General features: G+C 36.4%; 1 protein-coding gene across 1 annotated transcript in view; it reads right to left on the bottom strand.

Moving 5' to 3' along the window:
- LOC107751503 (bone morphogenetic protein receptor type-2-like) overlaps window positions 1-11,313 on the bottom strand; it is a 26,919-nt gene extending 15,606 nt beyond the window's left edge. The window contains exons 1-5 of the mRNA XM_016567246.1: window positions 11,298-11,313; window positions 11,122-11,232; window positions 10,927-11,018; window positions 10,550-10,780; window positions 4,423-4,537 (exon numbers count right to left, since the gene is read on the bottom strand). Coding sequence (XP_016422732.1) covers window positions 4,423-4,537; window positions 10,550-10,780; window positions 10,927-11,018; window positions 11,122-11,232; window positions 11,298-11,313 — 565 coding nt within the window. The remainder of the gene's footprint in view (window positions 1-4,422; window positions 4,538-10,549; window positions 10,781-10,926; window positions 11,019-11,121; window positions 11,233-11,297) is intronic.
- Between the last annotated feature and the right edge of the window lie 434 nt (window positions 11,314-11,747).

Genomic DNA, 11,747 nt, shown 5'->3' with positions numbered 1-11,747 from the left:
TTTATATTCTGGCTTCATCTGCTTGCCTGTACAAAATATACACAATCAATAAGGTGTTTACTGAATTTCGCCTTTTAATATCTGCGTTTTACTACATTACTACTTAATGCAAACTGCGTAAAAATAACTGGCGGTCAGTGGAGCAAAGCTTCGTTTTGCCCTCCAGGTGGGCGTTCCTATAAGGGTGTGACGTCACGTGAAAACTATCAATTGTTGGCTATTGCTACAAATATACCTGTGTTTGTGACTTCTGACTGGTTTTGTGGTCCTGGGTCACATATTGTTTTTGGAAAGTCTTTACAAACCACTTGCACAACACAGCCAGCAGAGGGCGCTGAGAGAAGCACATGATGTGAGTAATAGTTTCAGGAGTAATAGTTCCTCTCCCAGTCCTTCCCCCATCCTCCACAGGCATGCTGCCTGTCTGGCTCTAAAGTTCAGCCAGTAATGAGGGCAGCGGCTGAGCAATCTGAAGCACGACTGTACGGAGATCAGCTCGTAATGACGACATACGCAGGAAGCTGGTGAACGGCTGCTCTGAGATCAGTTCGTAATGAGGGTAGGGTCAGAGACAGCCGAGCGGGAAATGAACTCGAGGTCTGACGAGCTGCAGATTGTCTGCAGACATCTGGCGATGCTTCAGCAGCACCCAGAGAAACATGAGGAGCGTGACGCACAAATTAGCCGAGTGTTATCGCTTTTGCACTGCACGCTGGCGGAAGAGCCAAAGACTCAATTAGACCAAAAAAATAAAACACTGATCACTTTGTTTTCATGCTGAATTGAAAACCAGCTTCCATGGAAAACGTCTCGGGTAACCGTCATATTTCAAACTGTCCATCTTAATGTCTTTTTTTAATTTAAGAAGCTTTTTCCAGCCAAGAAGCTCCAGCGACTCTGCATTCTTAACTACACGCCGTCGTTCTGTTAAACACAAAGACACATCGTAAAAAATGAATAGTGTCTCATTCATCGTACAGAAAACATTCTGTCTGACCCAGATGTGCAGATTAGAGAAGGCAGCTTCTATGTGACGCAGCCGAGCAGTCAACTGGCTCTTTGGGTGGATTCGCACAGCTTTTTTTTTAACCCATGTGGTTAGACACACATTCCTGCTGAGTTATGGAGGTATAAGGCAGCTAACAGCATAAGAGTGTTGTGTCTACAGCACTCAAGAACCATTCACTGAAGAAACAAGCGGAAGAAAGCACATACAGAAAACCAGAACAACAGAACATTCACCTTGCTCAATACTGTATTCAGCCTCTATTTTTCTTCTACACGACTTTATTAAAATGCTTGTCATATATCTTATGAACACATCTGCGCCTCCAGGGTATGTTATATGATTTATATCTCCCACCAGACTTCTGCTAAATTATATGCCAATCAGACTCACACAGCAAAGTCTGTTGACATCGAAATGGAAAAATAAGTACTTGCTTCTTATTTGAAGATTTGAAGTCAGACATCAAACGGCTTTTAAGGGAATTCTGAATAGCGATGAATCTGTGATCATCTTTAAAGTCTCCTAGTGGTCAGATGACTCATGTTCATATGCGAACCGTTTCAAACGATTCAGTCCGATTTGGTGAACTGGTTCAACCGGTTCACTAAGAAGAACCGGTTAAATTGAACGATTCGTTCGCGAACCGGTCATCACTAGTTCAAACTGCAAGCTGGTGCGAAACTTAAAAGGCTTGTGTTAGGATTTATTTCTATGCCCATCACACCTGTGGTGAATCAGCCACCACTAGCAGAAACAAACTGAATTGCAATGTTCTTGGATTGAAATCTTAAGTATATACACTACTATTGAAAAGTTTGGGTTTTTTTGTTTGTTTGTTTTTGAGAGAAGTCTCTTATATGCACTAAGGCTGCATTTATTTGATCAAAAATACAATAAAATTGTAATATTGTTACATTTTATTACTATTTTAATATACTTTAAAATGTAATTTATTCCTATGATGACAAAGCTTAATTTTCTTCATCATTACTCCAGTCTTCAGTGTCACATGATCCTTCAGAAATCATTCTAATATGCTGATTTGATATTTTTGGAAACCATATTTTCAGGATTCTTGATGAATGGAAAGTTAGAAACATTAATATTTATTAATTTAGCAGATTCTTTTATCCAAAGCGACTTACAAAACTGCATTTATTTGAAATAAATATTTTTAACATTATAAATATATTCATTGTCACGTTTGATCAATTTAATGCATCCCTGCTTGATATATTGGTGTATGCAAATTTTTAATATGGTTATGTTTTCTTATTTTTCATATTCCTTCAATATATTCATTATAAATGTATTCATTCATTACGAGTTCTTTTATTATTCATTTATGATTTTTATTACATTACATCCATATTACTGTCTTATGTTATTCATTTACCGTTACTCAAGTATTATTCATTTATATTCATTATTTTGTTTAATTCCAGTCATACTCGTATTCCATTGACATAGTATTTTTCTTTCTCGCATTTGACATTTAAAAGGTTTGACTAAATATATATGAATATATTTTCTTTTCTTTCATTTGACACATAAAAGATACATTTTGTTATGCTTAAGTGATGTTTGAATAGGATGTTGGAAACTTATTCTCTGCAAAAAAAATGTATATGCAAGGATGTATTAAGTGTTCTATTCCAAGAGCTGGTGGTTGTTGCAAAGTGATATTTGAAGATTGTAAGCTCTGCTGTTTTTTGCTCAAAAGATGTAAAACCACAACCCATGTCTCTATTCTTATCTGACTTCTACCTACACAGGACATGTAACCGTGACCTAGTCCTGAACTTAATTCAGCTTAGGTAGTGGAACAGCTGGTAAGACATAATGGATAAAACTGTTTGACATTTATCAATCAGACACAGGGGCGTCATGCACTCATTATTTTTGAGGGGGCACGAAGATTTGAGTAAATAATGATAGGTTTTAACATTTTGGTTTAACTTATTCTTTATAAGGATGGGGTGAAAATAACAGATAGTCTACCCCAAAATGAAAATCATTTACTCACCCTCATGTCATTTTGAACCTGTATATGTGACCCTGGACAGGGGCGTCATGCACTCATTTTTTCGGGTTTCGTCACACAGCAGCCACAACAGCACTTATGTTTTATTTATTTTTTTCTTTTTATTCAAAACATCCCCAAACGCATTAACTGTATCATGAAATATCTTGATTCTCACCTTTATAGATTATGCTGATCTATAGTGGGCGATGGTCAAAGTAACCTAATAATGTAATCTATTAACTATGCATAAAAACCTGTCTGTTTACTTAAGTAAATATGGGTGTCATGCCATAACATTTTTAATACGACTGAGTTTATATTTAATGTGAATTTAACATTGAAAGTTAATGTGAATAAAAACAGTGCAAGTTAGGCTACTAATCATAACACTCTCATCTGAACGCCTCTGATTGGTCATTGCATTCAGAAGCTCAACAGCATCGTGTGTGATTGGTTAATGCGCAGTGCTGTAAAAACGCGTCTGTATTAGGGATGGGCGATACCCCTTATTTTGTTTTCGATACGATGTTTTGGAAGCTGCATTCAAAATCCACTTGGCTCAAAAATCTGAGGGGGCACGTCACTTTGAATGGGCATGACGCCTCTGATCAGACATAAACATCCCGTGATGTTGTAAAACGATGTCTCAAGTATAGGCCTATATTATTCTCAACCGGCTTCTCCTTTTCTTCTGCTCACATCACATGCTGCAAAGACTTTTATCTTTAACTTCTAAAGATTATTACACTTAGATTTTAGACTACTGTCTTAGAATTTTAGTAGAATATACCGGATCTTGTATTAATTGTTAATCTTTTCCTTTAATTTTAATATTTCATTTTTCTCATCTGTAATTGTTATCACTGATTCATGATAATTGTCTTTAATAAACTCAAAAAATAAATAAATAAATACATTTGACTAAATCCAAACTCTTGAATGGTAGTGTTTCGTTTTACTCAATTAATTCCCAATAGATAAAATCGGTAACACTTTAGTATAGGGACAAATTCTCACTATTAACTAGTTGCTTGCCTATAAAATACAGACAAATACATTTAGACCACTTAACTTAATGATTGCTATCGGGATGTGAAGAGACTTTCAACCAGCATAACAAAAAATGTTTCTGAAGACAATCACCTATTGCACCTTTAACAACTTAGTTCCACACTACATTTTGTCTCATTAAATACAGTATCTTGTTTCACTTGACATCATGAAAATGACCCAATTAAACCTCTAAACACAGATATCAACTGGTTTACAGCAACACGGTTTCATTCCTTCGAATGGGCAGCCAAATATACCTCAAGCTAGTGAAGAATAAAGAAAGAGCTAGAATGAAGGATGTGTGTGTGTGCACAGATGTAGAGGTGACCCTCACCTCCTCTCAGCAGCTCGGTGTGCAGGTAGGCCAGTCCTCTCGTCACTGAATGTGCCAGACGACAGCAGCTCACCCAGTCCAGCGTGTGCAGACTCAGGTACCGACACAGGGAGCCCTGCAAACAGACACATTACAGTTAAACTAGCACATACACACACAGAGCCTGTAACTGCTGAAACACACCACTAAAAGGGTCATGAAAGAACATGGACATGGTAGTTATTGCAGTAGCAGTAACATCTCGCTTGTAGAAAATAAGAACTGTGATTTTAACACTGCTCTACAGTAACAATCTATCCACATCAATATTGCTGCTTTTTTCTCATCATTGCTTTTACATTAGCATTTCAAATCTCTGCAGAGCAGATATGAAGCTTATGAAGCTCTTGAATAATGAATTGGAGCTTCAACAAAGTTGAATGTAAAGCCGCCTGCAACTAATTACTGCCTCTGGGGTATTTAGGCAACGCAATTAAAACTACCAGCAACAGCAAACAGTGCTGTACATAACAGAGAATTTTTTCCCCGAACTAAACTACAGAAGTAATACTGTAGATTAGATTTAATTAGTTCAACAGGAAGCTTTTGTACATACAGTACATGCAGTGCTGTAGAGAGGCGGATGTAATTATGTATGTTGTAGAAATATCAATAACTGTCATACTGTGAGCCAATTCAAAAGGTGGGTCAAATAGTTGCTTATTAGTTAACTGTCACTGTGGCATGCTGCGTTTAACATTGAATTGTAATCTCACTAAGGTCACTGTCCTGATGGCAAGCTCTTGAAATACTGCGACATAGGACCGATAAAAAAAAATAATAACTATTGTGGCTGATGCGACAAATGTGAATGAAGTGATGATTACAGAATTTAATTTTGGTTCACTCTTGTCGCAATGAAATATTTTATTTGCAACATTGTTTTGCACTTGGTTGAGCATTGTAACCAATCATAGATGTGTTTGTTGATGATCCAGTGGTCAATCAAATTAGTCTAGAATACAGGCATTGTTGCATTTTTTAATTTTCTAAATTAAAGAACCTGGCATGCAGTTGTCCTACACAAAACAAATATTTAAATGTAAATAAGATAATAAAACATAAATAAGATAGTATTATGATATGGTTACAATATAAGTAAAACAGACAAATCATTTTAAAATTAACAAAATATAAGGTAATATAATATGGTTACAACTAAACTCAAATCAACAATAAATATATTTTTTAAATTGAATATTATAATATAGTAATAAATTAAACAACATATTTTTTATAAAATATATATTTTTTTGTAAAATTAAAAAAAATGATTCACATATATGGTAATATTGTAACATGGTTACAATATAACAGATAAATAAGATAGTTTTATGATATGGTTACAGTACAAGTAAAACAGACAACAAATATTTTTTTATAAAATCAACAAAATAAAATAATGTAGCCTAATATAATATGGTTACAACTAAACTAAAATCAACAATAAATATTTTTTATAAAATATTATAATTGAATATTATAATTATAATATAAATTAAACAACATACAGTATTTTTATAAAATATATTTTTTTGTAAAATAAAAATAAAAAGATTCACATATAAGGTAATATTATAATATGGCTACAATATAACTAAAATCAACAACAAATATTTTTTATAAACAATTAACCTAATAATTGAGAAATGTATTAATCATGCAGCCTTGCAGTGCATGTTAATAATAGCGAATTGGCTCTGCACCGATAACAACGACGGATCAAGGGATTTTTGACCGGTCATCTAGGATGGAGGGGTGCAAGAGAAAACTAACAGACTACAGGGCACTCTGGGTAGAGCAATGATTATCTACCTGCAAGTGTACATCAGAGCCATAAAAGCCAATCGCTTTCCCTCAAGCCCTGCCTGAGTCTCCATGTTACCATAGCGACAGGGAAAATGTTGTTATCCCCAGACACTGGTCCAGGCATTCCGTCTTTCTAACAACGTGTGACAGACAGAACACTGACTAATACAGACAGACGTTGCTCCAAAACCTAGTGTGCTGCTTTTGCTGTCTACTGCCCACATAGGCAGCTGTCTTCTAAGGCAGCAACCCTCTACATTGCGAGTAAATCACTCGCATATGCGACTAAATCTTCACTCTGGCGACTAAATTATGTCTAATATTAGCCAATGGCTAATAAATTCTCAGATTTTACTCGCCAGTGTGTGAGTTGGAGGCTAAGTATAAGTTTAGCACATATATATTTTCACTCGCCGAACACTCTGACTGAGCACTTCAGAGTTATATATATATATATATATATCAGTCTGGCGAGTAAACTAAAAAAATTACTAGCCAATGGCGATTCAATTGCCAAGGTGTCCGTAGAGGGTTGAGGCAGCATCCTAACTGACATGGAACCCTATAAGGGATGTTTCAGAGCTCTTTTTAGGCACATGTGCCACACAAAACAACAAAAATGGCTCCTCACGTGAAGTGCATGGTAGACTTGACTCATAATTGCTTTCACTGAAGTCTGACTTTAGTATGTTGCTAAGCAAATGACAGGATAACAATAGAGAGCACACACACATTTATGACAAAATTCAATTAACTTTTCTATTCATGCTTTTCAACCTTGAGTAACTTTAAATGACATTTCTGTCTTTCTATTGTATGATCCACAGATTCTGGGATGGTGTTTTGCATGAAATGCTGTCTAGGAATTTAAAATTTGAACACCACAAGTTGCAATATTCCTTTAAAGAGACCTATTATGGTGACCCATACTCGGAATTAGTGCTCTGCATTTACCCATCCAAAGTGCACACACACAGCAGTGAACACACACACATCCGCAACCTTTGGGTTACGAGTCCGACTCTCTAACCATTAGGCCACGACTTCCCCTTGATATAAATGATTATATCATTTTGAAAATGCCTATTTTAAACCATATTAGTTTAAACTTCTGATATACGGTTTTCTGAGCGCACACAAATATAATGTGAACACAGTCCAGCGGGGGCAGGGGGAGGGGGGAGCAATCGAACTCGGGTTCGGACCAAGCAATCGAACCAAGTGTGAAAGCACCCTAAATAGTGTTCTGTGGTCGTAAGTGCAGCCACAGACAGAACAGTTAGCAAGCTTTGCTTCATGGCGTTAGAACTGGTACACCGTTGTCATTTGCGAAAACACAATGGCGGCGCTGTGGGTGGAAACTTGCAGATTAAGGGACGGAAATACTATAATAAGATTCCCTTTCTATATCACAGGGGGAACGAAATCTGAGCGTGTCACACTAGCACTTTTGGTGCGCACCCGGGTTCGATTGACGTTAGAGTTCGGTACGTTTGGATGATGTAAACGCGGTCTTCCGAACTCCGGTGCGCACCCGCGAACCGTACCCGAGTCCGCTTAAAAAGGGTGGTCTGGGGTACGGTTCAAGTGAACTTCGGTACGGTTCGCTGCTGATGTGAAAGCAATCGTACCAAATCACGGAAGTGAACCGCTATTAATGACGTATTATTTGATAAAAATGTGTTATACCACAGGGGGAACGAAATCTGAGCGTGTCGTTTTTTCACAAGCTTGCAGAGAAAGGCTTACCAAAAAAAATTACTGGGTTAATCTTTTTTTTACATTTCCTGGGTCGGAAGATGCACCGGGGACTCAATTATACCTCTTAAATATGTAAAAAGTCAGATTTTCATATGCCACCTTTAACTAAACTAACTAAAGCCAGTAATGATATCCTACAGGAAGTTATGTCATTTTTAGTGGGAAAACAAGCAAAGGATTGGATGGATTCTGTTAATTATTAGTTGGTATGTCTCAGACTTTTGGTATGTCTCTAAAACTTTTAAAAGATCTGTTAAAATTAACTTCATGCTGAAACCCTCAGGTTAGCTAACTCTCAATCACTCATTAAACAGTGGCTAAATTAAGATAGTTATTTCCATCCAGTTAATTTGCCACTATGTATATAATCATGTTTTAATTAGAAAAAAAATCTTGAGTGTGAAAGTCTGGTATACACTTTCATAGCAATTGAATACCTTAAATTATAACTCAGATATAATCATTTCAAGTTGCAGAGTTCAAAAGGTACAGCATATAAGGCAAAATCCAGAAAGTTCTTCGATTCAGCCTAAAGCAAACCATCAATTCATGTCTAAATAGGAAACGAACATTCACCTACAAGGGTTCTTCCTGTACTTTGGCTTTAGGCTAGGAGTTCATTATATAATTCATACATCAGAAGTGAAACAGGGCAAGAGCAAACACAGCGATGTCTCAACAGAGTGCTGTCTGTCTGCAGCCAGACACAATAAAGGTGTGTCTCATTCCTCACTGCCCTTCAAAAGGCCCAGGCGGGTAGAACAGGCGCAGGTTATAACATGTCAAACAGGAATGTACAGGAAAACATGTTGCAAAGAATGCTGGGCTATTGTTATTTTGCATGTTTTGTGTGAGTTCTGAAAGATGTGGGGGGAATGACTTAGAATGACTTGTGCCCATTGATAGGTCTGTTTATTTGCATGTTGTGTTTGCATTGTTTTAGCACCCAATTAAAGGAATTATGCAAATTAGATAGCGACATAAACATGCATAAATAAGACAGATAACGGCATAAAACAGCCTTTGTTCTAAATGAAATTTGCACTTCGTAATTTCCCAACTTGCAGGCTGGTTCTGAGTGCGAGGTTGTCAAGGATGCAACATACTACTGCAATCTGACATACTTTACTGGGAATGTAAAAGTCTAACTAATATGTAAAAGTCAATCCAGACACCCATATTGACTATTTAAAAAGCTGAAAGTGCACTCAACTTCGCATATATGCGCAGTTACTTATAACACTCATTTGGTGAGCAATATTGATGTGTAACTGTTGCTGTAATCAATAAAAATGAACATAAAATAACTTTCAAGCAAAATTCAGCTTACCACTTTTTCCCAGGTAATTTTAATGCAGTGTTAATTATGCCAGGAAGTTTTTGAAAGAAGAATCAATCTATAAAAAGCCCACTTCACAAAGAAAGGTGGCATGTTTGTATTTAAAAAAAAAAAAAAAAAGTGACAATGACATTTAAATACAGTGCTATAAAGTGCTGCAGGAATGAGTCCTAAAACCCAAAACCAAGTTAGCATTTTTGAACTTCCAGTTCCATCGTCCTGAAGTCAAAAATTTTTTTTTATGTTAACACAAGCATAATATATTTTCATGTTTTTTTGTTGTATGACATAAAATACATTAGTAATATCTCACTTGTGATTTTTAAAAGCTTTTACATGTTGAAAACGGCGGTTGCTAACAATAAACTATTCTAACTCAAACTATGCAATATATGACCTAATTTAAGCTTTTTACTTTGTATTGTATTTTGCAATGGTATTTAGGCTTCAAAATTCATAGTTGAGCTCATTTGTGAAGATTATCACAATGAACAAAATGTGTAAATATCATAAACTTTTGTTGGTCACAGAGCTTATTTTCTGCAATAATCCAAAAGCCAATGGAAAAATCCTATTTCTTTTTTGTTGAGGGATGCTAACTTCCAGATTGGCCTCCAAAAATACGTCATCCCTGCAGCACATAATTTCAGCACATTTAGTGCTGCACTGGATTGCAGGTGGTTAGTGAATAAAGAAATTATTCTTTAAATAAATAGAAATTTGTGCTGAAATGCAAAAGTGCTGCAGCTGTTTTGTGAATTCATCTCTCTATTTAAAATTGACAGAAAAACACCTTCTCTGACTGCAATGGCAGATGGATACAGAATAAGTGAATGAAAACAATAGGAGCCAGTCAGTCAGACGGAGAGAGAAAGATGAACAGGCACAACTAAAACACAAAGCTAACATCCAAGTCAACCTTCTCCTGCTGCCTGCTGGAAATCCATCTGAATCATGGATAAAAATACCTGACCAGATAGCGGCAAGACATTCGATTCCACTCCAGACTTTGACAGAAATAGTCAGGAGAAACTAATAAAACAAAGAGACGAGGAATAAAGGACAGATGAAGGTAAAATGTGGAAAACTACACCGAGCAGGGCAAGCAGGCACCAGAGTAGTGTCATATACGACTTTAAGGATGCGAGAAAAGAAGGCTTATACCAGATCAATACTTACATGAGGGTAGTACTCCATAACCAGCAGGTACTCCATTCGCCCATCTGTCGTGAGACGCTCATCGCCAACAATAAAACGAGCAATGTTCTCATGCTCCAGAAGAGGGATTCGGTAGATGGAGCGCTCATTCACGAAGTTCTGCCGGTTGGCATAGGTAAAAACCTTTACGGCGACTGGCCGTTCATCCAGTGATCCTTTGTAGACAGAACCGTAGCGTCCTCGACCAATCAACTGCATGAAAAATTATTCAGGTGTGAACTGTAGCAGATGTTACATGATAAACAAATACAGATGGTTCAAGTTCATTACAATACAATTCAAAATCAAAATATGATAATGAGCACATATTTGGTGGCAGCTAGAAGAGTTGAACTCACTTCCAGGAGCTTTAAACTGTCTAAATCCAGAGACGGTTCTGACGGTGCGGCCTCTATCATGTCCATATTGTGCAGACCCTGTTTACACTCCCCTGTAATAAACACAGTATGCACACAATGTATCACAACACTGTAACAATATGACGTGACCTTCCTTTTCCAAATAGCCAATCAGTAAAGAGTACTGCATCTCACCCATCATCATGCGATAGCCGAAGAACAGCGCCACGATCAAGACCGCTACAATAGAGACAGACGCGATGGCGATGAAGATGGCCTCATCCCTGTGTAAAGGCTGCTGCTCTTCTGGAGAAAGAGGGAAGAGAGAAGGAGAAAGAGAAATAGAGGCATGTTAGACATTCAATCATTACTTGCATTTAAGCTCATTTTAGCTTTTGAATTTGCATGTTGAATAAAGAATCAACATGCTGTTAAATTGCCACAAAATAAATTAATAACAAACAAAAATCATATACTGTACAGAAATGCAGTTACAATTAAAGTTAAGGAATCAAGATATTCCAGAAGGTTTCAAGGCAGAAATGTGAAATGTTATTACCATTTAAAATAACTGTTTTCTATTTTAATATATTTTTAAGTCTAATTTATTCCTCTAATGGAAAAGCTGAATCTACAAAGTTCTAAAAAGTTCTAAAAATACAAAGTTAAAAAACAGCATTCCTTTGAAATATGCCATATTTTGTAACATAATAAATGTCTTTACTGTCACTTTTGATACATTTTGTGTGTAATCATGCTGAATAAAAGTATTAATTTCTTTAAAAATAAATAAATAAAAATACTGACCTGAAACTTTTGAT

The sequence above is a fragment of the Sinocyclocheilus rhinocerous genome, unplaced genomic scaffold (assembly GCF_001515625.1).
Source record: "Sinocyclocheilus rhinocerous isolate Xijiao unplaced genomic scaffold, SAMN03320098_v1.1 scaffold3639, whole genome shotgun sequence".
Lineage (NCBI taxonomy): Eukaryota > Metazoa > Chordata > Actinopteri > Cypriniformes > Cyprinidae > Sinocyclocheilus > Sinocyclocheilus rhinocerous.
This window is presented reverse-complemented; position numbering and strand designations above follow the sequence as displayed.